Source organism: Astatotilapia calliptera, chromosome 11 (assembly GCF_900246225.1).
Source record: "Astatotilapia calliptera chromosome 11, fAstCal1.2, whole genome shotgun sequence".
Taxonomy (NCBI): Eukaryota; Metazoa; Chordata; class Actinopteri; order Cichliformes; family Cichlidae; genus Astatotilapia; species Astatotilapia calliptera.
Window position 1 is genome coordinate 31,907,331 of NC_039312.1, and position 27,387 is coordinate 31,934,717.

General features: G+C 41.3%; 1 protein-coding gene across 1 annotated transcript in view; it reads left to right on the forward strand.

Moving 5' to 3' along the window:
• The first annotated feature begins 276 nt into the window (after positions 1-276).
• The window catches only part of znf385d (zinc finger protein 385D), a 97,376-nt gene continuing 70,265 nt past the window's right edge, over positions 277-27,387 (forward strand). Inside the window, exons 1-2 of the mRNA XM_026186023.1 lie at positions 277-550; positions 15,216-15,358. Of these exons, the coding sequence (XP_026041808.1) occupies positions 529-550; positions 15,216-15,358 (165 nt within the window). The 5' untranslated portion in view covers positions 277-528. The remainder of the gene's footprint in view (positions 551-15,215; positions 15,359-27,387) is intronic.

A 27,387-nucleotide genomic window follows, 5' to 3' on the forward strand; every position in this document is an offset into this window, starting at 1 on the left:
ATAAAGCAGTGACAGCGGGGGAAACCAGAAGTGAGAAAGCGCAGGAGAGGGAGAGGCTTGGTTGACACATAAGACAAAGATGAGACAACTACAGAGAGCGAAAGAGGCATTTGTGGAGAAGAAGCTGTTGCTGGAAAATGCAGATACACACCTCGGAGAGAGAAAAGAAAGAAGAGCAGGGATTTAGCTCGTGGAGGGGCCAGAGAGGAGAAGGAGGAGGAAGATAAGAGGAGGCGGAGGAGGGAAGGGAAGCGCTAAAGAGGAGGGGAGGGGACGAAAGAGGCAAGGGAGGACCAGTACGAGGAGAGAGGGAGAGAGAGGCAGATACGGAGGTCCACAGACAGCAGCGGCGTGCAGAGTGCAGCATGCAGACTGGCCACTGACGCTGCTGTTGGATTGAACACACATGCGGACACACACACACCCCTGAGGAGTGTATGAGACATGCCCAGGCTGCTGTCCATGGACACACACACACTGGCAGGGCACCAGAGAGGAAATACAGCAAACCCCCGAGCCTGAGGAGCTATGGAGAGCAGCATGTTCTTTGGTGAGTGTCTATATTTATGTGTGGTTGTGGAGTGTTTACACAGAGCACCTCCTCATCGTGTGTGAGAATCAGTGCAAAGTCCTTCCTTTAAAAGCATGGGAGTAAAAGCACAGGTTTCCTTTGCAGGAAAAGAGCGTGAAGTTACAAACCTAAGAGACCTCTTTTTGTCTGCGTGTGTGTTTTCGCTGCTTTATCACAGTCAAATGCAGAGTGAAAGTGCACATTTTCTCCTCTCCAAAATGTAAATATGTTACAACCTGCCTGTTACTTGTTCTGGAAACTAAAAAAAGGCGGCTAGGGGAGCTGCTCGCTGGAAGCGTGAAGTTGCTCACGGAGAGCTCCTAAAAATGTTGAATGAACCTGCTCATCAGGTAAACGCCTTCCTAAAGCTCATGTATGAGTTTATTGGACTCAATCCTGGGTGGCTGAGAATCCAAGCTTTGGATTTCATTGTGGATGTTTAACCAGCTGACACTCTGGAGGAATCTAAATAAGACTGGAGTCTCCTGGCTTGGGCGCAACTTGATATTCAGTGTAGGTTAGTTAAAGAAATTGACGAAAGGCCCCTTCCATTAGTTTTTATGGAGAAGACTGAAGGAGGCTTCAGAAGACTTAATGCGCGAGCGACTTCAAGTCAAGTGCTCTTCTCACGGCTGGCTTACAGTCACATCGGAGGAATAATTACACAGGGATCCGGAGTTCTAAGGGGGCGATTTGTTAAATGAAATACTTTTCTCTATTCAAGGGATTAAAGCGATCTGAAGTTACAGACTGTGGCTTGTAAGCATCAGAAGGATTTTCTCTTGTTATGCCATACACAGAGGAGGAGGAGGAGGGAGGGAGGGAGGAAAGGAGAGCTGGAAGCTTATAAATGAATAAGCTGTCAGGTGTAGAGACAGCTTGAGCTCTTTGAGATCCACAGTCGATGTCGGTCAGGTGTGAAACTGCTGGATAGCGAAGAAAAAATAAAGGTAGTGCTGGTCGGGCTGGATGAGTGGGTTTCAAGTTTGGGCCCGTTTAACCCAAAATCATAAGAAGTGAAAGTGAAAACACCAAGAAGAACTCAGAGGTTTCGTCAGAAGGTCACGCTTGTTTTCTTTTCATTCTCATCAGGTGGAATACTAAGAGGCACCTCATCGCCACTGCTCAGTGTAAAACAAATGAAAGGGTAAAGGTCACTGCATACTGGGTGATGGTATCTCTTAAAAGATTAATAATGCTGTTTGTACTCTCGCTCTGCATTGCTGCAGTTTTAACTGGAGCTTGTTTTCCATTGAGGTGATTAATATCAAGTGACTTATGCTGACCTCTTCGAAACAAGATTCCAGTAGTGTAGGAATAAAAATAAACAGAGCAGAAACAAATGCTAATCTCTCATACATCACAATCAGTAAATGAACTCTGAGTGGGGTAATAGGTGCTGAGTGTGGGCTGCAATCATACAAGCTATTAGCGCTGTTGAGTCAGAGGCCCAGAAGATATCTAGCCGGTGTGTTTGCCACTGTGGTCGGCGTTTAGCCTCACATAAACATCTTTTTGGTTAACCTCAGATTACAGAGTGCATGGGAAGTGATTGTTGGAGCCAATTCATAGACAGCTGTGTTTATCAGTGGGCTAAACTCATGACAACTACAGTATGCTAATCTGAAGGGACTAGAGGTAGCATGTGTTATGTAGCTGGAAGCCAGATTTATGCCACACGCCGCTGAGATTTATGAAATTTCAAGAGTAGAGAGTTTATCCTGTAAAGGTTAATTGGAAAATGGGTGAATGTGTAGCTTTCAAAAAGTAAGAATGTTCTAAATCTACCCTTTGTACTCACTTTGTTCATTTTAATGGGGGTGAAATGAGTTTATGCTGCGTGCTTGAAGGGTATTGCTGATCTCACAGCATGTTAAGGGTCGCAGAATACAATCAGGAAACTCCGCAAAAACACAAAAGTGTTAATCACATCTGGAACGTCATCAGCATATGAATGAGTTTTTAGGGGAATTCAGATTTATCTAATAATTGGATTTATATTTGCTGAGAGAACTAGATGGCCGCGCGAGAGCAAGCTTGTTATTTTGAGACTCTCTGGCAGCGCTGGCTCTTGGTCTCTCTGGGCAGATCTTATCGGAGGAACTGCCAGGTTCAGGACAGTAAGAGGAGGCAGAAGGTGGAGGAGAGCGAGCACGAGATGATTCATTATTAATGCCAGTCGGCGTCCTCCAGACATCATTTTTACTCTCTCCCTCTCTCGACATAGTGCCGCAGGAGTAAAAAAAGCTTGAGCCCCAGATACGCAAATCCTTCAGGAAGGGCAATGCAGAGGACAGTCAGAGTCTGAAGCACAGTACGATACAGTAACCACACAAACACACACATCTCGTTCAATGAGCTGCTCTTAACATCTCATACTGTGTGTGCAGCAACACGGTCTCAAAAGGAATGGATAAGCAAAGGCCGGTGGGTGAAAACTTGAATCTATTCCGATCTTGTTTCCAGAAGTCAGATCTCATCTCAGCTCTACATCCTTACGCTTGTGGGCCAAGCGGGCAAAAAAGCTTCTTCAAAAGCCCGAGGTTGAATGCGTATCAGCTCGATTGTGCCTAATTTGATTCATTGGAATTATGTTTTAATAAAATAAGCCCTAAAGCATGCCTTCAGCTGACATTAAAATGTTATCAAGTTGCATTATGCTGATGTGTTTGCATGTCCTGCAGACACAGAGCATCATTAGCATTGGATTGCTCTCATGATGTGGGGAAAAAATGACAGCTGTGCTAATATTTTTCTTTTAGCTCAGCTTTGGGCACCGCCTACTCTTCAGCGAAATCTTTGGGTTTTTTAATTGTTATGTTCCCGTACAAATTGCTGACTTTGTCTGCTTGGATTTTGGCACTGGGCAGCATCGAGTGTGTTTATCACGGCCTTCTGTGGTGAACAGAACTGTCTGTTGTGGCTGGAAATGATTTGATGAGACCCAGTGAATCCAAACAGTAAAGCATTGGGCAAAAACAATGAACACTTTGTTGAGCTCGAGGAAGCAGGGTCAAGTGCCAAATCTCTATGAGATTATCACTCTACAGTAAGTGATACTTATCCATTTACATACAGTTAATTTAAAATACAAATTAGAAAAGAGCGTAGTTCTTGGATTCAGTTTTTCTGGAAAAAAATCCAAGTCCAATGGCTGTACTGTGATTTCAGCTGCATTCACATGTAAAATGATCTCTCATGCATAAGATAAGATAGCCGTTATTTGTCCCATAGACCAGAATAAATAAATAATAAAGCATAGGAATAAAAAAAATCTCAGTAATAAGCAGGAGCTGCTGTAACAGGCTGCCACTCCCCCGGCGCCAGATGTTGAAGCAACACTGAGAGAGCAAGAAGTGGCAAAGGATGAACAGCGGCTAAATCTAGTGATAGGGATACTAAATTAACAACAATCAAGTGAACTGAAGCGTGACGGTCACTGCTGAGAGCGAGAGCGATGTCAGGTGGACAAGCTGAGAAAGCTAAACGTTTCCATTTTAATATCGCAAAATCAAAAATCCAGCGCACCAATAGTTGGGTACAAATAAAGAAAGTAGTATTGGTCTAATTAAAGCAAAATTGCACAGAAACACTGTAAATGAAGCCTATTATCAGATCTTTGCTGAGACTTCATTTAAGCAACGATTGCATCTTATTTCATATTTTATTTGATTGATTTCATTGGTTTCACATTTTGCAGAGGGAGACAGTAAGCTCTCTTTGCAGTTTTCTGTGTGGCATCAAGTACAAATTTGCGGTTACATTTCATAAACAAACATTTTGCAACCTCAACAACTCATAAATCTTACATTTAGCTCTCGCATACTTGGTGCCATTGCCTGCACGAGAAGCTCACAGAGAGGTCTTCATTCAGCTCCAGCACTTTCCGCACTATGTAAACAGATCAGTACCAGAGAGATTGTTTGGAGGCCACTGTCCTGACACATAACCAGGCTTCTTGTTCCAGTGATCTTTACTGTTCTATTTGTTTGGCTTTTGCTTGTTTACTTTAGTTGTGATGATTTCAGCAGATACTCCTGAAAGGAAAATAGACGACTAGGCCCGGCAAAGTTCGTCATTTCTGACTTGCAGGTTTTTCAGTATTCAATATAATGTGACCCGATGACCTTTCAGAGTGGCTCCGGAGAGAGACTTGATGCAAAGTAGATGACACCGTCACCTGGATTTACTCAGTCACTAAGTCAGGCACACAGAAGTTCTCTGACATGTATGAAACATGTATCCCATTTGTGCTTTTACAGCCTCCTGTACCTGACCTTTTCTGTCACTGTGTTAAAGTATCATGAAAGGAGTATGGTGCTCAGTAGCTGGGGTCAAAGTTTACTTTCCTTGTTGCCTTTTATGGTGACCTTTTGCTGGTGGTTGTTGCATTACCTTTTACCTTTTTACACCTCAGGCTTAGGAAATTATGGAAGACCTTAATTCTTTACTCTCAGAGCTCTTTAGATTATTAGCCATACAATATGTGTGGAATTAAGGCTGGAAACCAATCCAATGCTGTGGACCAGATAAAAAGTTTATTTAATTTATTGGCATGAATTTTTGCACAAAAAAACCCAGGGAATTTGTCCAGTGACCTTGGTGATCCTGTTACTGTTCATATTGCACCAGAGTGAGAAATATCTCAGAATAATTGCATCAGTTCCTGTAAAATTGACAGATATTCGACAGCGGGACAAGTACTCATGTCTGATTCTCTAAAATCACCATACACACACGCTAAAGACGTTTTACATTTACATGTAAAGTGAGCTCTCTGAGAGCAGCAGGAGGTCTCTACTTTTTATGTCTCCCTCTGTGCACCGCTGCTCTCTGTCACTCGCTCCACCCCATGAGCACATCAGACGGGGAGAGAGCGAGAGCGCATCGTTACTGTGCCCGTAGAGCATGATGATGTGCAGCTTTAAAGCTGTTGCTAGGCCTTGTTTGAAAAGACGTGATCTGCCAAAGGTGTATGAAAAAGTGACGAAATCTTGTGACAAAGTTGCTAAAACAACAACAAACAGGTGAAGTGAAGTGTGATTATTACTGATGTGAACCAGATGGATGTCAGGTGAAGAAGCTGAGAGAGTTTATATTTCCAAAATATCTGAATCCCAGATTTGGAAACGGAATCCTACACAATAAGTGAAAGTCCAGAAAAATGAATACTTGCCTATATGTTAGCATGCTAAAGGGAAATTGTGAATCTTACACAAATTAAATTAAATGGTTTGGACCCTGATGTCAGTATTTAGCTGAAAGCACTGCAATGTTAAGTTATAGACTAGCCATGGATGGACCCGTATTGTTCCTCATTTCCAGCAGGCAGTGACCCCAGCAGTTATGAAGAGGGTCTATGATGTAAGAATCAGTATATTCTTTTAGGTGACTGAATATCAAATGCCCTTGATTTTATAGTCAAACCCCTCACTCGTGTTTTCAAATAACAACAAGCTGACACCCAAAAAGTGCCTTTAAATGCCTTTAGATGTCTTTACTACTTCTACTAACAATAATAATTCAGTTTTATTAATATAGTTCCAAAACTAGTGCTGTCAGCGTTAACCTCGTTAAAATGACATTAACGCCATAACTGCATTAACGCGGCAAATCTCAGTTAGCGAGTTACCGCGGCTCGCTCCGTGCGTGAGGCTGCACAGCGTCAACATGTTAGCGCGGTTAGCTTGGCCCAGAATACCCATTACCTCAAGACTTTTTATCTGTAAGGTAAACACCCCACAGTAATACAGAGAAAATTCCAGCTACCCCCTATATCCGAGCACTTGGCGACAGTGGGAAGGAAAAACTCCCTTTTAACAGGAAGAAAAGGGGCAGCCATTTGTCACGACCCATTGGGGATGATGAGATGGCCGCCCCTCCGTGAGCCTGGTTCTACTGGAGGTTTCTTCCTGTTAAAAGGGAGTTTTTCCTTCCCATTGTCGCCAAGTGCTTGTCAGAGGTGGGACCAAGTCATTGTTTTGCAAGTCTCAAGTAAGTCTCAAGTCTTTATCTTCAAGTCTCAAGTCAAGTCTCAAGTAATGTCAGGCAAGTCAGAGTCGAGTCTCAAGTCACTGGTGTAAAAGTCCAAGTAAAGTCACAAGTCTGAAATTTTGAATTTCAAGTCCTTTCGAGTCTTTAAAAAAAAAACGAAAAAAAGCATGTTGCAGTTATATGCTAAATGTAAATATTAGACCATGTAATTTTAAATCTGTGTTTTTCTCAACACATGACAAAATAGTGAACTTAGAAAATATACACAAATTGTGAAATTGCACCTCTTTAAAATGCAGCTCAATTAAACCTAGCTCCAAGAATAATTTTCACCGACAGTTCTGAGATAAGCTGCATGTTATTCTTGGATGCGGTTGTAGGACCGGCTTTAAAATCGCATGACAAAAATATCATACATAAATAAATGATATTTTTTTAAAAATATCATTTAAAAAAAAAAACTGCATCACCAACGTAGCCTGGAAAACATTTGCTAGTTAGATGAAGTCAGCTATCTCATCGTAGCATATTTATATGCATATTTATAATTATACGCTTCTTGGAGTGAGTGCATACACTCATGAAGTTTAGTAACTTCCGGTCACTGCAACAAGCCCAGGTACAGTTTACCGACGGATGGGTGCAGGACCTTGAAATGCACCGTGTAGAAAGTAAAGACCATCGTACGTATCATAAGTTTACCAGTCTCACAAATCGTCTTCATAAATACACATTCCTTAACCGTTTATTAATAGGACCTTTGAGCTCAATGGTAATTAATTAGCAGTGGAAATAATTTCTGGTAGCATCACAGAAATGTAGCAGTGACAATAATACTGTATGCTGTAATCGCACTGGGCAATTAGTGATACAAAACAACTGTTTTATCCTGTGAATAAAAGTATATGTTTTTGTCAATGTACCATAATAACAGAAGCGAAACGCAATATTGTGTCAGGACAATTCACTATTTATGCACAATAAACAAAGGAGCATAGCGCGACCATTTCTGTTCAGCGCCAGACTTGCTTGTAACCTATATCACTAATTATGTTGTGAAAATGACGTATTAACTACTACAAAACACTGACCTTTGTGTAAATGCTTGGAGCAGACTAACCTGTGAGCTGGAGGGTTCTGGGACGTTATCCGGTTGTTCAGTCTGACGTCACTAGCCGTGTCTGGGTCTAAACTCCGCTGCAGGTCCATATATCAAACGATCACTATGGCATTACTGAGAGTTGAAAAACTGTCTAAAGTCTTTCATCTTTAATAAAATGATCAGCGTTCTGCTCTACCAGGTGTAACAATTGAGTTTAACATCCAGGCATCCATGAAAACGGAATTTATGACATTTAACGGAGTTAGAAGTTAGCAGGGAGTTAGCTCGCTAGCTTCTATCTAAATACAATATAGCATGTCCTGACTGCGGGGTTTTGGAAACAAATTAAAACGTACAGCTCTGCTATCACTTCCAGCATAAATGAAGACAGAAAACTAAACAGCAGCGACGTTTGTAGGGTTACTGAAGTTGGGCTAGCTGGTATATGATGATGTGCTACGTGACCGCTAGCGACACAGCTATGTTAGCATAATATAAACAAGCTAACTTTTTTCCCACTCGATAAAAGTTAACGTGAGTGTTCTCAGTGGTCAGAAACAAATGTAATCGCATGGCAGGATGCTGTAAAAGGACCAAACTTCAGCCAGGAGAACAACTGAGATAATCCATCCACAATACGAGATTAGTCATTCATATACTGCTGCATGGGCTGGGCTGTAGTTACATCCTAAGGTTTTAAAAACTGAGCTTAAATAAATGATTAGCGGTAATAAAAGCCGAGGGAGGTCAACAGGGATCACTGACTGTTTTAGGAGCTTTTTGAGATCAAATAGAAGAAAATACATAAAATTAAACATGTTAACAACACAAAAGCCATATTAAACGCAGACTACTTTAGACCCGGAAGTAGGATTCGTCGCGTCATCACTGAACAACCGGATATTTGGTCTTTGAATGACTGCAATCCAGGCCATCCGTTGCCTCTTTGTTACTTCGGAAACATGGCTTGAACAATTTCTCTTCAACGACGTAATCCGATAACAACCGATCTCTTTACCCGTCGGCTTCCCGTGGCTGTCATGCGACCGGCTATTGCAGTTAATAATACAACAGCTTCTTGACATTTTTGTGTTTCTTTTTATCGCTGTGTAACTGATTTTAATTGAAAGCCTGCATGCGCTAGTACCGCTTGCCACGAGTTCCCAGAATCCTTTGCGGTTCTACCCGTGAATGACGTCACATTTTCAATCTCTATATAATATGCATGTTAAATTTTATATTTGGGGTAAAATATCAAGTCTTTTCAAGTAAACCGGTTCAAGTCCAATTCAAGTCCCAAGTCATTGGTGTAAAAGTCCAAGTCAAGTCACAAGTCTTACAACATTTTTTCAAGTCAAGTCTAAAGTCATAAAATTAATGACTCGAGTCTGACTCGAGTCCAAGTCATGTGACTCGAGTCCACACCTCTGGTGCTTGTTCACAGAGAGTTGTTTAATTGTCGGGGTTTCTCTCTTTTACTTTTTTTTTTACTCTTTACAATTTAAAAAGTATTGAGGAGACTGTTGTGATTTATAAAAATAAAACTGAATTGAATTGAACTGAATCTGGTCAACCAGTTGAGGCTGAGGAGAGGGGTAATAATGATAATAAAAACCAGTAGAATACTAGAGGTTGTTGGCAAAAAATAAAACAGAATTTAAGAAAACTAAAGAGACTGAAAAATACTGCATGAAAAATAAATATTGTTTTTATTGTGAGGCATGTGAATAGTGTGGATTAAAGATGCTTTATTTATAAGCAACAGATTCTATCTCGAATGGTGGAAAGAAAGCTAAGTACAGTTACTCACCTTTGAAAGTATTTCGCTTTTATCCATTTCAGTCATTTTTTTCCCCTTCAACATTTAAGGTCGAGTAATAGAAGGCAGTGCCACTGATTTAATTTCACAATAGTGCATAAAGCTACAGTTCAAAATATTAAAGCTGTTACTCTTAATTAAGTACTAATAATTCAAAAATCTTGAGCTATAAAACACTCTAAAAGTGACCACTTACGAAAGGCTTGTAATGGAGATGTTTTATGTGTCTCGAAATAAAATTGCTATTTTTTTCCCACTAGTAACTGTGTCAATAAAATAACACAACTTTATTGCGATTTCCTGTTCAGTGATGGAACAAATCAGTTACTTGTATATAAAAAATCTCAGACTTCAACAATGGTGGGAAGTCAGATTTCATATCCTATCACTCAGCAAACCAAATGTGACCCTATCAAAAAAATGCAGTTTGTCACTCCTCATCTCACTGCAGACTAATCTGACACATCATTCCCGGTGTCTTTGAGCGGGCTGTTTTGACTGTGCGCGTCGAGCTGATGAATGGCGGATTTTGGCTGAGAGAGAGGTGAAGCGAGCCTGCAGGCTAACGTCAGGCCGGCATGTTGAGAGATGGCACGGTTGAATGATCCCTACAGAAGGACATGCTTTGTTAAAGTTGGGACTAGGACGTGCCTCCACATGAGAGACAGCATGTGCTCTTTTTTCCAACAGATGGCAGCGCTCCGGCAACTGGAGGGAAAAGACAGAAGACAGAATGGGAGAAGGGGGGACAAATTGTGGGTTTTTTTCCCCCTCTTCTCCTCTCATCTTTATGACTTTTGCTTTTTATTTACCCCTAACCACTGCCTGGGGACTGAAACGTGGCAAAACTTGTTTTTATTTGTCTCAAGACAGTGGTTTGATATCGTATCTGCCAGCGCTTTAGAGCCACGCTGGCCCGGAGTTCCACTGTTGTTAAATGTGCAGTGATTTAAAAAAAATCATCCCTCTGGTTTTCATTATAGCTTTACGGAATAGCTTCTTTAATTCCTAATGTTTTGGAAGCTTGTGACCGTTTTTTCTGCTCTTTTTCGTTCGGTCCTGGCTGTACTGAAATCAGTCCTGTGCTGTTTCTAATTGGTGGTTTTAAAAGCACTCTGCTGGCGTGGCGCGCTCACATGACAATAAAAATGAAATATTTACTTTTGTTTTTCCTAGAGATGTGTGGGCCAGACCTCACTTGCCATTGACTGATTGAAACATTGCGCTCGCTGCAGTCATTCCACGTCAGCTATTTGTGGTGACGATTTCAGAACGAGAACATCTGTTTTGAAGAGATAAACATCATTGCAGAATCACACGGCGGTTATCTGCATATAAAGCTTGCTCTCGGTAGACAGTTTTGGTCTTATTGTGATTACAAGAAGGAAATGAATTCAGGGAATTCACAAGACTGCAACCTGAATGAGTAAAGTGAAACACTGAAACAACTCACAGAGTGTTCTCTTAACCGTGTAGTAACGCACATTAATGACTGCACTTGCAAGATTAGAGTAAGTAAAACAGTTAGAATGAACCCTTCCATAATGATATAACTTGTAATGGTTATTGGCGAATTGTCGATATGATATTGATCATGGAGGTGAGTTCTTGACTCTGAAATCAACAGCCATATACCTAATGGTGAGTTTCCACAGGATCCATCATTTCCACGTTGAGTTTATTATCTGTGCAACTAGCTGAGCAATTGTGGTGCAGCTGCATTTTATTTCTGAACAATAGAGCAACGAGTTGCATAATGTTGAGGTTTAAACTTCTTGACTTGCCTCTGAGAACTACATAACTTCATGATCAGCATGGATTATTTCTCATGTTGAAGGTTTTCAAGAACACTTTCTTTGCAGTGACAAAGAAAATCTGTGAAACAGCCATGGTGTTTGTTTAAGTTTGAATTTCAGGAGCAGAAAGTCTATCAGATGTATTCATCCAGTCAGGTGCAATTGTAGAAGAGGCTGTAGGGCATGGCGAGTACTTGTCAGTTATATGACGTTAAACTATTTAGTGGCTCATTGAGCAAGCATCCAGGGAGCATGACCCCTCTTGTGCAAAAACGGCTGGGACATGTAGTAACAGTTTCATTAGCTTTGGCTGAAGAAAAAGAAAAATGCTGACTTAAGATTTAAAACAAAGTGATACAGAGAAGGATGATGTATATATTTAAAACTGAATGTGTGGCAAGAATGACAGACCTCACATAGTTCGTTCTTTTTTTATTCTGGTTGCTGTTCCTCTAACACATGGCCACAGCTTTTCAGCTGCGTCCACACACAACAACAACAACAACAACCCCAACCTCAGGTCCCTGCACGTTTTATACAAGGGAGGCGTGGTGAGCTGATGGAGCTCCGGTGTGTCAGCCTCCCCGGCAGCCGTGCAACAAACCACGCCCTGCCAAAGAATGAAATTGTAAATCTTATTCGTTTGTTTTTCTTTAAAAAATTGTTCAGTCTTCACTATTGACAATATATGAAATCCAACAGCGATGTTGGATTTCTTTACCTAGACGATACCATATTTAGATGAGAAGGTGGAGTTCTACTGTAAGTCATCATCATTCCCAGGCGTTGGTTACAGATCTCTGTGTTGAGCAACCAACCAACAGGAACAGCCACAGCCCTAACTTTAAAGTTTATCAGCATTTAGATGGATAAGTTCTAAAAACAAACTTTCCTACGAACTCCTGGTACACTTTCTCGTTTCGGTCGTTCTGTCTAGCTCTCTCTGGATTCTGTCGTTAGCCACCAAACACAAAAGTTTCTACACCTCATCGCTGGACCACAGTTTTTATTTGTGTGTAGCCTTTTCAGTTAGTGACAGTTTTCAAAAATGATTCTTGTGAAGGAGTTCCTCTCATGACCCCATCCAGTGTTGTCACTCCCTGGAGAATTAGTGGCAGTCTGTTGATTTTTGGCTCAAATCAGCTCACTTGGAAACGCTGCCAAAAGGGTACTAAAAAGTACCTGGTACCAGGTAGTACAACCTAATGGAAAACCCTATAAACCAAGGGTAAGTTGAGTCAAGTCGAGTCCATTACATGCTAGTGGAAAATAGGCTATAGAGTATCAGGCTCAAAACATCTTTTGCCTCAATAGCCATCAGAAGAACCGCACTGTTTAGAACTTTTGGACTGTCTTCATTTTTCCCCCGGAGGTTAAAGCCCAGAACAGCAGCACAGAACAGCAGAAGACTTTCATAGTCTTCTTCAGTTGAGATGTGATTAAAAGTTCCAAAAGAAGGTTGCAATTGGACCTGAAGTTGAAACAATGTAATCACAGTTCAGTGTTAAAATGTAAAAATCCTCAAAACTGGAGAGAGGAAATTAGATTACGATGAGTTTGCACTAAAATAATAAAACCATTGCTAGATAATGATGAAAAAAATTACTTTGAAATAATGGAAATCCCCCAAAGGGCATCAAGGTTTTTCCAGCTTTAAAATATTAAAACCAACCCAAGTGGAGATTTGGGGGGATTTCCATGCCATCAGATGAATTACCTGCCCCTCCCTTCCTTCCCTCCCCATCTCCAGCTGCCTCTCTCTTCCCGCTCCACCACAACCACCCACACATGCAGGGCCTTGGAGTAGGGGTATGTCACCAGGGTGCAGAGGAGGCTCCCCCCCCCCCCCCCTCTGTCCCCTTCTGGCTGCCTCTGCCTCAATTTTATCCCACAACTTAGACATTCACATTATTCACACTCTCATTACACATACATATAGGATCTTGGGGGTGGGCACAATCACGGAGTCCAAATTACCATCAGGGTGTACACCTCACCCCTGGCGTCGTTGCCCACCTCTCAATTTTAAATGCACTTAGACATTGAGGGCTATCAGGAGGGACCATGCGCTTACCTGCTGCTCCTTGGCAGGTAGCTCCATGCCCTCCTGGGTTTTAATTGCACCTTAGAACACACATGCATCAACACTACAATGAGCGGGTGGAGGGAGGTTTGGAGTCTTCTCCCACCCCCATTCTCTGCGGCCTGCTGGAGCGGGAGGGCTAGGTGGAGTTGGCCGTCCGACTGCGGTCTGGAGTGTGGGGCCTCCCTGCTGCTACGGAGTCGGGGTGGTCTGCCTCTCCCCACCGCAGGGAAAAGGGTAACACCACCTGGGTCTGGGTGCAGTTCCCCCCTCCAGGAGCAAGGGTACCTAGACCCGGTTTGTAGAGTACGCTTGGGGAGTGTGATCGTGTGTACAGCGTCTCTTTATGTCTGTCTCCACGTTGGTTGAGTGTGGAGTAAGTGCATATGAGAGCATGGGGGGGGGAATGGATGTTTGTGTCTGTGTGTGCCTGTATGTCTGTGTCTATATGTCAGGTTGGGTATCAGACGCCACCTCTCTGGGGACACCTCAGGCCCTCCAAGGTTTGGAGGCCTATCTCCACCTACCACCACTTCCCCTGCCGGTGGCGGACTCCCTCAGGTGTCGGTGCGTTGGTGGTTCTTTGTGTCTGGGGGTGGGCGTCCAGGTACACACCGGCTCACTCCTTGGCGGCCGCTTATCGGAGCCTGGAGCCTGGGGCTCGCTCGGGCCCCTTCGGGGGGTGGGGTCACTCAGGCACAGCTGGCGGCCGGCGGAGCTCACGGGCGCGTCACTGCAACTCCCCCTGGCTTCTGCTCCGCGGCTGCTGAGTGAACCCTCATCTGGGACTCTCCTCAGCTCTTACTGGAACAGTGGCGCGACTGCCCCTCTGTTGGTCTTCCATGGTTTCTTGTGTTCTGGGGGCCTCTGGATGTCTGGAGTTTTGATCTCCTCCATACCCGCTTCACACCCTGGAGGACGGGGCTGTGGCCCCCCCACACTCCCTAGCAGATCGTTACATGGAGAAACCTTTGGAATACAAGCATGCTGATCCACACAGGTATGCACACGGGTGTTCACTGCTCGTAGACCCAAATTACACCTTTCTTGGCTGCTACTTCGAAGCACATCTGTCCTGCGTGCTGCACAACAACATTGAATATTTAGTATTTACTGCTGTTTACACTTAGCTAGATTAATGCGATGGTGTTGTGTTTAGTATGTTGCTTTGTTTTTTGTTTTTTTTGTCTTTTTTTGCTTGTTTTCTATTCTTCTCTCAACAGGTGATCCAGGAGATTTTTATTTTTTTTCTCCCCCCCTTTCTCACTGTCCCTCTCCCCTTCTGTTTTTCCTTTCCTTCCTCTTTCTTTCTCCCTTTCCTATCTCTCACTCATGTCTGTCCCGTCTGTAACATCTGAAAATAAAATATAATAAATAATAAAAACAAAGATCGACCAAATGGACCAATACGGCAATGCCACGATGATCCATTTGGCAAAGTAAATCCATTGGGTATCCTTGTTGGTCTTCAGACAACAATTCTGATGGCTAAAGAACCAAATGGGACAGGCGGAAAAAAAAAAAAAAAAAAGATGAATTACAATGTATTTCACAAGCTGCCAAAAATACTTTTTTACTTCTGGCATTAATTTAAGTTCAATCAATTTTCACTGTACGCTCTGGAGCCAATGTCAGGAATGTCTTGCCTTGGCAGTTGTGGTGGCTGAGGTGCTTAAGTGGTAGATTAAATGATTTGTACAAACCGAAAGCAGGGGCATCATGATGTCGTAGACCTGAATAAAACAAGCACTGAAGATTAATTTAAATGTACGCTTCCAGATTTCGGCTTGTGCATCTTGCCCTGTTGCTGTCTGTAGTTCATCATGTTGCCTTTGCTCTCCCTCCTGCAGGTAACACATGTCAAAATGGCCTCATGCCTGCATTGGTGCGTCCCACCCTGCCTGCTGTCCAGACCTCGCTGGCCATGAAGCAGTTTCTACCTATTCCTTTGGATACAGCCTCAGCGGTCAGCCTCTTTCCAGGATTCAACACAGTGAGTGTCATCCTTATCTCCTTGTGTCATGTGATCGGCTTGCTGGTTTTCAGATTCTCTTTGACTCCTGCTAAGGTCACAGTGAAGGACACCCTCTGTGATCTCAGCAGCAGAGACAGATTTTGTATTTCAGTTGTGTTTTTGCCATATTTGTCAGCATGTTTGTTTAAGCTGTTATTACTGCTTCAAAAAGATACAATGAGGAGCTTTTAGCTTTGAGGCAATAAGCTTCAACCTTTTTTTCCACGTCTTTTTATCAAACACTCTTTCACACAGTTGCACATAAACCATTTAATTAGGATGATTCTTTCAAAGCTTAAATGTGAGTTTGAAAGGGAAGGAGTATGTATAATGTGGCTGACACTTCTCTGAAAAGGCCTATGTCTGTCTATGGATTAATAAATGCTTTATTATGCAAACATTTAGATAGAAGCCATTTACGTTGATCTCCAACCATTTCGTTGTATATCTATTATAGAACCACACATTTTGTCTTTTCTCAGTGCTCCACTAATGTGTTTCTGCATTTCTGTATGTGTGATTATTGTGATTATTGTGCACTTACTCTGCTAAGAGTTAACCTAATCTGTTTTATCTTTATGTGATTTATAGACAGCTCTGCCTTTAAGCTCCAAGTTCAAAACTCATAAAAACAGAGGAGGTTACTTCTCTTGGAAGAATTTGTCTGCAGAGGACAGCTCATCTCCTTGTTAACATTCACATCTGTTTTTATTTTTAATCCAGACGCAGACGACGATGTAGCTTACTGTAGAAAATGCTGAAAACTAGTGTGCATCCAAGCAGTGTAAAATGGCACAATCCAAAATGTGTCTTCAAAACCAGCCATTGTTTCTTTTAAAAATATGGCTTCTTAAGTATTTCTTAGAGCACAGTGAGCCTGCACAAGCATGCTTCAAGATGCACTCATAATGGTAGCAAAGGTCCGGCTGCAGAAATGTTGCAAATAATTTGGCTTCATTTTATGTGTCTTTGTCCAAATAGTTTGCTGATAATCACCAAGATGTTTCCTGGAAAGAACTGTGTAGTTCGCTATTAATTATAGGAAAACAGACGCAGTGTTGAGAGGTTACTTTTTCAGACTTGTATTTGTGAGTAATTGCTGTCAGATCGAGAGTCAATGCGCAGCTGGTCAGCTGAACATCAAAAACTGTTAAATTTGTTTAGAAGCAGACAAACATGAAATTTCTCTCTAATTAGTAACTTCTTACAGAATCACTCGCAGAAAACTTCAGAGAAAATATTAAGACTTTACACTCAAAGTGTTTCCAATTGTTTTTCACATTGTCCATTTTTCACTGTGTTTGGCTCACATTCTTTCTTTGTTGTTCTTAATCAGTGCTGGCTACATCCATAACACCCCTTTGAAAGCTTCTAAAACTTCAAAGCATCTAACATTTTTGACCAATGTTATATACTTGTAGACTTGTATACTGTACCTCTTTTCCAAGAAATGCTTTCAACAGTGATGAAAACAAGATAAATCTGTACTTTTATTCACTGTATAGTTTGCAGCATTATTTCGAAGCCAGATAACAGTGGTGGGTTGCAACACAACTGAAATACCACAAATTGTTACGTAGATATGTATGCATGTAGTGGACTTAATGCATAAGTTAATAGGAACGATATAACCTGAGTTTATGACAAAATCACAAATAATTAAAATTTAAATCGAGCACCTCTTCTGTGAACATGATTTCTACTTGAGTCAAATACGGTTTTTATTGCATAAGTGGTAAAAAAACAAAAACAAAAAAACAGTTCAGATCCCACAATGCAGCCTCATGGCAGTTTGTCAAACACTCACAACCAGGGTTTTAATAGTTTTGCAATTTTCATTAGTTTTTATTTTTATTTAGTTTTGACTTCAGATTTTCAATTTTATATCAGTTTTAATTAGTTTTTACCAATTGTTTGCTAGTTTAGTTTAGTTTTTATTTTTTTGAAAATCCTTAGTTTCAGTTTAGTTTTGATTAGTTTCAGTTATAGTTTTAGTTTTGTTTGCAATAATTAAGTGTAACAAAATCCCAGTTTCATCATATCAGTCATGCTCTTCTGCTTATCCTTGGGTATGTTGCTATTCCAGCTACCATACCCTGCACCCTGGACAGGTCGCCTGTCTGTCGCAGGGCTAACACGCAGAGACAGACAACTCACATTCCCACCTATGGGTTCTTTAAATAAATAAATAAATAAAGGCAGATGAACAACCAATGATACCAGGCAACTATAAAATGTATATCTTGGCCCCAATAAGACTATTAACTCTTACAGCACCGGGTGTTCGTAATTTTGGTTCAAGTGAATTGATAAACTTTTTGAAGGCAATTGACTCACACAGTTATGTAGATGTCCCCGTCCTGTTGTCTTGGGATGCATCACGCTGCCTTGCCTGGGGTTAGCTTCTGTTTTCTGGGGATGAGGGTTGAGTGTGCTCCCTTACCTTCTCAAGGTAAGCTAGGTTAGCCTTCTTGTGTGAGCTTTTCAAGTGCACTTTAAGGTTTGTGGGATTTTTTTCCCTTTAGAAATGTCCCTCATAATTTGTCTCTTTCCACTACAAGACACTTGCTTTATCCAAAACACAATCATATTCAAAGTAATCCCAAATTGGACTCTGGCGCTTTCTCCCGACTTTTCCTGACACGATTCTGCGCGTGGACGGAGCAGCAACACAGACGACTCGACTAACGCACTTGCCACCTGCTGGCATAATGAGACATCAAGAAAAAAATCTGGAAACTAAACTTCATTTTCACCCTTGACTATTGTATGACACGCACACATCAACGAAAACTAAACACATTTTTGCTATAAATTCAGTTAATTTTAGTTAGTTTTGTGAACACTCATTACAGTTTTAGTTAGTTTTCCTTTTTTTGTTTTTATTTTTATTTCCATTACCGAAAATGTTTTTTCACTTCTAGTTTTCATTATTTCGTTAGTTTTCGTTAACGATAATAACCTTGCTCACAACCTATAATCTATTTTCCATCCTTATTTTCATGTAGCCGAATGTGATTTTTCATCTGTCCAGTCTCACGTGTACTATTTTGAGTCCATGAACAGCACTATGAATAAATCAAAAACAGAGTTTGTAGAATTTTAACGAGTCAATATTTGGTATAACATCCTTTACTCTTCAACAAAGCCTGAACTCTGTGGCTATGTTGTAATTTCTTTAAGACGTCTTCAAAAATAGTTCTCCAGGCTTCTTGAAGATCATTCCAAAACCCTTCTTTAGCATTAGCTGCCTTTTGTTCTTTTATTTTGGCAAGATGATCCCACGCTTCTTCAATAATATTGATGTCCGGGCTCTGGGGAGGCCAGTCCATGACTGATAGTCTTCCATTGTGTGCTTTTCTGTCTAGGTATGCTTTTACTTCACTGACAGTGTGTTTGGGATCATTGTCATGCTGAAAAATGAAGCTATTGCCAAATACTTTCCAGATGGTATTGCATTGTTGATACTTTTTTAATGTTCATAATTCAGTCAGTTTTGGCAAGATTTCCAAACCATGACAGGCCCTTCACCATGTTTTACAGATGCTATAGACACTTGCTGTTGATGACTTGAATGAAAAATTTGATTCATCATTCTATAAGATCTGTTGCCACAGATTTTTGGCCCAGTTCTTGTGTAACTTAGCATACCTCAACCTTTTCTCCCCATTTCTTTTCTTAAAAAACAGCTTCTTGACAGCCATCCTTCTTCTGAAACACTTTCTGATGATGCTTTGGTGAGCAGCAGATGGATCAGCTGCAGGGCCAGAAGCACCTCCCGGGTCCTTGTCGGGTCTTTGCTGGATTCTTTACGATTTCTTAAAGATGTGACTTTCACATACAGTTCATCTGCTGTAGATGTGTTTTTAGTCCTGCCACGTCGTTTGTCCTGTACCTGTTCCACAAATTTTATTAAGGACAGATACGAAGAGATGTTAAAATAAAGAATGAAGCCACTAATGTCCAAAGATAAACTTTGAAAGACCTTCAGAGAGCCTGGAGAACTATTGCAAGCTGCTTGGAGGCAAAATATAAAGACATGACAGCACAGTACTGTACATGACATTAATGTTTTCTAAAAAGTAGGAAAGAAAATCTAGATTTGGAAGCTGGAGGGTTGCTGGTGGGGTGAACCAATGTACTTTTAACACCAGATAACAAAGTTAAAACACAGTAGTTTCCACTTCCTTGTAAAGCTGTGGTTTCCCAGTTGCCAGGGTGACACATCCCTACAAACTATATACTGCAGACACAAAATGTACCTCATGACTCTAAATTGAAAAAAGTGGAGGAAAATGGATGAATGGATGGCAAAGCAATGCCGACTGTTACAAAAACATGTTATTTTGTCTCAGTAGCTCCATGGAGTTGTGGCGCAAACTAGCTGATACAACAGCGAACTCTGGCAAGAGCAATGGAAGGGGGCTCTACGTTTATTTAAATACTGAGTACTACACAAACCAAGTCACTATAGGAACTTACTGCTCCCCAGATTTGGTATACGTAATTCCCAGATACAGGCGATTTTACTTCCTGAGGGAGTTTTCTGTTCTTATCTACATTCTCACTCAAGCTAATGCTAAGCTAGCACAGACTTACATGGACTTCCACTATATCAGTTGTTGAGCCTTGGTCGTACGTTTTTTCCCACCAGTTGCAAAACCTCACCAGGGGATCAAACACGCTTAGCAAATACAAAAATATTACAGATTCCTACAAAGCACTGCCTACCTCAACCACAGATAGTGACAGGTGGTCACTATTTCTGCTGCCTGCATGTACACCTCAGAAACAAATCTGTCCCAGACCTGGAGTAAGGGTCTGTATCCACACGTGGCTCTTTGGAGAAGTTGCACATTGAATCTCATTGTACTGTGTACAGTGAAAATGAATCAGAATCAGAAGACTTAATTTATCCCCAAGGGGCAATTAACAAACAACAGAGCAGCATAACATTGAAGATAAGGACAATAAGAACAGGCAATAAGAGTGAAATAATAAATACACAGAATATACAGTATATACATTTTTTAAATTACACAGTGAATACATTCATTTCAGTTAAATTCAAAAAGGAATATAATCCTTTGGTAATGTCTCTCCTTTGTCACAAAAATAGCTTATGTTGTCGCCCATACTTCTGATTGAAAGAGCCCCAGAGGCAGAAATTACGTACTGTGCCTTTAAACCAGCCTGTCTTTCACTTAGTTTGAAAGTAAAACACAGGCTCCTGATGTGAAAGGAATTATGTAGCCTCTTGTTTTATGACAATGAATCTAGAAGCTTGTGTACAGACTTCCTACTATCTGCTAGGAATAATTCTTATCTGAATTATTATTACATCAACATAAGAAAATGCAAGAACAACCATTTCAACAATATATTGGTTCTGAAGTCAATTTTCAAGCAGAAATCCTGAAAACAAGTCATAATTTGAAATTCTATTATGATGTTAAACTGATTATCTCTGGGTTTAGGATCGTTATTCATCAGTAATGTTTTTTGTTGCGATTGTAGGTTTAGTTTTGACAAACTGAAGCACATCAAAACCTAAACACAATATATAATTTATGCCCAGGTACTCAAAGCACTTTCTAATTTCTTCAGTGATTGTTTTGCTGTATACCTATTCTCTATATTTATCTGTTAATACTTTTCCTTTACAGCTCATCCTTTTAAACAGTAACAGTAGTAAACAGCTTTCTGGAATGCAGTGATAGCATGTGGCTGCACAGACCTTATTAGATTTGTGACCTGTGAGGAGCCACCTTCTAAATGGAGCACTCACCCGATGTGCACTTACTGTAGCAGGATGTGTACACCCGTATGGATCTATTGATTTTTCTTTTTGAAAGTAGAAAGTAATTATGAGAAAAAAAATGTGGCCTCACCAGCTCAAATCAACAAGGTCATCACAAAAATACATTGACTTCTGGAAGAAAAAAAAAACTCAAATAGATAACCTATCCTAATTTCTTTCTTTTCTTTTTTCTCCTTGCTGCCCTTTTGAAACACCGGGATAGCTCAATTCAAAATGTGCTCAAACGAAAAGGGCTGAAATATGGAGCACAGCTGGATAAGAGTGAGGAAAAAAAACATGAAGGGTGAAAAAAGTGGGACATTACAGAGAAAAGCCCAGATAACCCATGGGAAGACAGATTGTTTCTGCAAGGAGAGTTTCATGAGAAAGTTCAGGAATACTGTGTCCCTTTACTCGCGCTGTCTAATCTGTATTTAACAGACTTGTCTGCAGATAATGAGTAATACACTGGGAAGCCTCCAAATGGTGGAAAGCTGATACTAGATTAACACAAAGTAATCACCTCTTGCACTCTGTCGCACAGACACACTAACACACACCATCTCAGTCTTTCAACCTTCTTCTTTTCTTTTGCGAGCTTTTGTTTCCCTCCATGTCTCATGTTCTTTCAGACTTTGCTCTGAGCTCCTGATTTCTTAATCACCAGAAGAATGTGGTGCGCTTTTAAAAGTTCGAGAACAAGTAGAAAGTTCATGCATATACTGTTCTGCATGCTGTTGTTCTGCCTATACAATCCCTTTGTAGCGCTTTCAGCACCGGTGTAAGTTTGGATTCAAAGGTGCAACAAAGGAGCCTGTTTGCCAGCTCACAGGTCTGATCAGATTTCTTTATGTGTCACACAGCAGGTGGTGTGCTGAGTGGGAAGAGATATTTTTCAACTTATACAAACAGTGCTGAAAATATCGAAGAAGAAGAAGAAGAAGGAAAATTCTGAATTCAAGTAGTTTCTAAAAGCACAAACACTTTTGTATGATGCTTGCCTTTAATTTTCTTGTGTTTACTGTGAAATTAGGAGTACAAATACAACATTTCCGCCTAAAGTTGTAGACTTTAAGTACTAAGCTGCACAAGTGGAAATTTAAAAAGAAGTAAATTACATAAGCAACTTTGTTAGGATTAACTAAGAAGTTGCTTTCCCCCTTCTGCACATGTACGATATGTCTTCACTCAAGCAGATTATTAGAGGAGCTCTGATTTTAATTGTGCACAGAAACCAAACAGCTGTTTGATTCGGTGGAGCAGATTTAGTGAGTTACGGATCAAGCTGAAGCTAGTTTCCATCTGTACTCCTACTGAAAGCAGACGCTTTATATCTGCCCAGATGAGGTCAGATCTTCTTATGTGCCACCGGGGCTCAATAAACATTTAAGCTCCCCTTTTCAAAAAAAAAAAAAAAAAAAAAGCGACATGATCCTATAGGTGATGATGACAGTTCTTCCATTAACGCACTGCAGCAGTAGGAGCACACTCATTCTTGGTAGGATTTGTATTATTGGATGGATTGTGATAGAGTAAAAAAAAGAAATTGTGTAAGTGTTTGCATGTCCACACCTGCATGCAGAGGGAATAATACCAAAGTCTCTAGTTGGGGCTTTGTATATTCTTGTTCTGGGATGAGTGACACATTCAGGAAGTCCTTAGCCAGAGGGGAAGAAACAGCGTTTGTTTTCTCTCTCTCGTCTACTTTCTTTTCCCCCAGTGGGGCGCCTTGATACAATAAAATGTAACAGGAAATATGTGGCTTCAAGCCATAGAAGAAGACTTCATGCATGCAACTACATGTGCTCAGAAACGCACGGGGGAGAAATTCTATTAGGGCAAGTTTTCCGGTTCATAAGGAGCTTTAAGACACACACAGTGATGTTAGTAGTTCAGAAAAGGGTGAAAATGAGAATGTTGTTATGGTGTAATATACGGCACCTTACATAATATTTTACTATACTATTCCCACTTGGGTAAAGCTGCTATTTTTTTGAATATTTGTACCATTGTGAGCAAAGTTGCAACAACAATTAATACATATTACTGATTTTGCATATGGATTTTTTCATTTATTCTATACAGATGTGATTTACTTGATTATCCAAAAACTGCAAAAAATGCGCACAAGTAGTAGAGTTCTTTATTGATTTTGCTCTTGAAATATACAAGTTTTGCTGCAATTATTAATACAGCATGATAATTCAAATATATCCAAGATTATTCTGAATACAATCGCATGTGAGATTATTTAATTGTTCAGTATATTGATGCATTTCACAGTGAAGATTCGCTTTTCTTTCTATCATGAGAGTTTTCTTGCTATATAACAAAATTGTTTTACCTTCATGGGGCTGTCGATGTCTGTGCCTGTATGTACATGTGTGTGTTTTAAAAAATGTGGTTCTGCAGACCCCCTACTATACCGTACCTAACAAAGAGATGGTTTTGAATAGTCTGAGAGGTGTTTCTGTCTGCCTGTCTGCAGACAAAATTGTGAAAGATGCAGTCACTCTTTGAGGTTTTAGCTGGTGCATTGTCATTACACGCTCCAAAAAAATAAAGGAACACTTTGAAAACATCAGATATTAATGGGGAACATATCATGCTTGATATCTATACTGATATGGTTTGGATAATGTGTAAGGAATGAAAGGATGCCACACTGGTTGATGGAAATGAAAATTATTAACAATCAGAGGGCTGAATTTAAAAGAAAGTGAAAAGAATATGCAGCAGACTAGTCCATCCTACTCAAAATGGTATTCAGCAGTTCATATGGTCCCTACATACTTGTGTGTGTCTGATATTCTCATAATGAGATGACAGATGGTGTCCTGGGGAATTTCCTCCCAGATCGGGACCAGAGCATCCTTGAGCTCCTGGACACTCTGAGGTGCAACCTGGCGGCGTCAGATGGACTGAAACACAACGTCCCAGAGGTGTTCTATCGGATTTAGGTCAGGGAAGACGTGGGCGACAGTCAGTGATATCAATTCTTTCATCCTCCAGGAACTGCCTGCATACTCTCGCCACATGAGGCCACACATTGTCATGCATTAGGAGGATCCTAGGATCCACTGCACCAGTGTAGGCTCCAAGGATTTCATCCCATTGTCTTTTTTGAGCAGTGTAGTTTGTACACTCAACAAAAATATAAACGCAACACCTTTGTTACTGCTCCCATTCCCCATGGGATGGACGTAGAGACCTAAAATTCATTCCAGATACACAATATAACCATCCCTCCCAAACAGTGGTCACAAATCAGTCCAAATGTGTGGTAGTGGGCACATCTGCTATATTGAGATAATCCGTCCCACCTCACAGGTGTGCCACATCAGGATGCTGATCTGACATCATGAGTAGTGCACAGGTGTACCTCAGACTGCCCACAACAAAAGGCCACCCTGGAATGTGCAGTTTTGTCTAACAGCAAAATGCCACAGATGCCACAAGCAATGAGGGAGCGTGCAATTGGCATGCTGACAGCAGGAATGTCAACCAGATCTGTCGCCCGTGCATTGAATGTTCATTTCTCAACCATAAGCCGTCTCCACAGGCGTTTCAGAGAATATGGCAGCACATCCAACCGGCCTCACAACCGCAGACCTCGTGTAACCACACCAGCCCAGGACCTCCACATCCAGCAGGTTCATGTCCAAGATCGTCTGAGACCAGCCACCCAGACAGCTGCTGGAACAATTGGTTTGCACAACCAAACAATTTCTGCACAAACTGTCAGAAACCGTCTCAGGGACGCTCAACTGCATGCCCGTCGTCCTCATCGGGGTCTTGACCTGACTCCAGCTCGTCGCCGTAACAGACTTGTGTGGGCAAATGCTCACATTCGATGGCGTCTGGCACGTTGGAGAGGTGTGCGCTTCACGGATGAATCATGGTTCACATTGTTCAGGGCAGATGGCAGCTGAGAATGTCCCAGTTCTTGCATGGCCAGCATACTCACCGGACATGTCACCCATTGAGCATGTTCGGGATGTGCTTGACCGGCGTATACGACAGCGTGTACCAGTTCCCACGAATATCCAACAACCTCGCACAGCCATTGAAGTGGAGTGGACCAACATTCCACAGGCCACAATTGACAATCTGATAGACTCCATGCGACGATGTGTTGCACTGCATGAGGCAAATGGTGGTCACACCAGATACTGACCGGTTCTGGGTCCCCAGACCCCCAATAGCGCAAAAAACTGCACATTCCAGGGTGGCCTTTTGTTGTGGGCAGTCTGAGGTACACCTGTGCACTACTCATGATGTCAGATCAGCATCCTGATGTGGCACACCTGTGAGGTGGGATGGATTATCTCAATATAGCAGATGTGCCCACTACCACACATTTGGACTGATTTGTGACCACTGTTTGGGAGGGATGGTTATATTGTGTATCTGGAATGAATTTTAGGTCTCTACGTCCATCCCATGGGGAATGGGAGCAAAAACAAAGGTGTTGCGTTTATATTTTTGTTGAGTGTAGTTACTACTCAGGATGTTATGTGAATGATCCAGTTTGTCTTTTGTCTGATCCTTACCAGTGGTAAGACTTGGTCCAAAATCCATCAGTCCATCCATGCTTGGGAACCCAGAGTCATTGGTGCATGTCTGTGCACAGTAGGAGGAAATAACAGAACATGCAAACTCCACACAGAAAGACCCTAACCCGCCAGAAGCACTGAAGTCAGAATCATCTCGCTGTGAGGCCACAGTCCTAAGTACTCTACCACCATGCTCACCGTGGCCCAGATTAAAAGGAGGAAAACGACTTTGGGAGGATTCTTGGCACCTCTGTGTTTTTTTAATAGAATAAAGCTACACTTTAGAATTTCATTGCATCCAATTGTCACTGAAATATATCAACCATTCTTACTGATATGAAACTTTAGAAATGTCACCCAAATTGAAAAAACAAACACATTTTTTTGCTCCACAAATGTACACTTGTTATGTTTGTTTGTTACAGCTGACACCTCACAAAACTTGACACACACACACACACAGAAATGTGTTGAAGATAACACACAGTTCCTTTTCAGCAAAAAGGCCAGTTTGCAAACAGCTTTGAAGAAGTTTTTGGAATTGCTCTGCAACTTTCAATTGATTCAATCACGGAGAAGTTATTGAAATTGCTACCTTGAAAGAAATGGAGCAAACCAGAGAAGAAAAGGGGGGAAAAGGAGGGAGCGCGTGACAGAAACGGGAGAGTTTTGGAGCGTAATGAAAGAGAAAAGTGAAAGGGGGAGAAGCAGTTTTCGGTTTAACAGAGTGGAAGGCCCTGCCGAAGAGGTGGTGTGTGTGTGCCAGTGTGTGTGCATTTAGGTTGTCTTTCTTTGGCTCTGGAAATAAGATCTATCTTGCCTGGAGCGTACATTTGTCTTGGAGAAACAATACAAACTCTATTTCCCCCTGCAGAGTAATCAGGAATGTGATTTATCGATTCTGGGCACAGATCTGCACGCTGGGAAATTGCTTTGTAGTCCTGCAGCTGCAGTGACACACCGGCCTCCGTCTGCATTCAAGACAACATCACAGTCCATTTCAATGTGTACCTACCCTCGCTAAGTCAATGTTAGCATCAGTGACTGTAATGGAAATGTGCTCTTTGACAAAGCACATAACACAGTAGCAGTAAAGCTGGAGGAGTTCTTTTGTTTATTTGGGCAAAAGTCCTCTTTATTTTCTGTATAGTTTTTTGGTGACTGACAAGTGGAAGACTTCCAAACCGGCCCGAGCTCCAAATCTCTGCACATATTTTAGATTTCCAAATTGCATTTTATCAGCTTATTCATAATCTCCATCTTTGCTGACCTTTTCACCTTGCTGCAGTGTTGTACAGGTGCACTCCAGAAACCTTTGACATCACTGCTGGGTGCATCTGTAGACTGTAAAAAACTTCTGAACACATGTAATGACAACCAGCAGCAAAACTGTATTTCAGCCTGGTGTTAATTTACTCTTTTTAACTGATGATTGTGGAGCAGCTGCACAGACAATGTCATTAAAAAACAATCCTGTGCAGATATACATATTAGGGAAGAATGTTTAAGACAGTTTAAAGCTTTCTCTCTACTAATACTGGCAAAAGAAACCTTGTGATGTGCACAAAGCATCTGACATTGAAAAAGCGTCTGCCTGCAATTTCACCAAGGACCCCGAACTTACACAGAATGAGAATTTTACTCCTGATTTG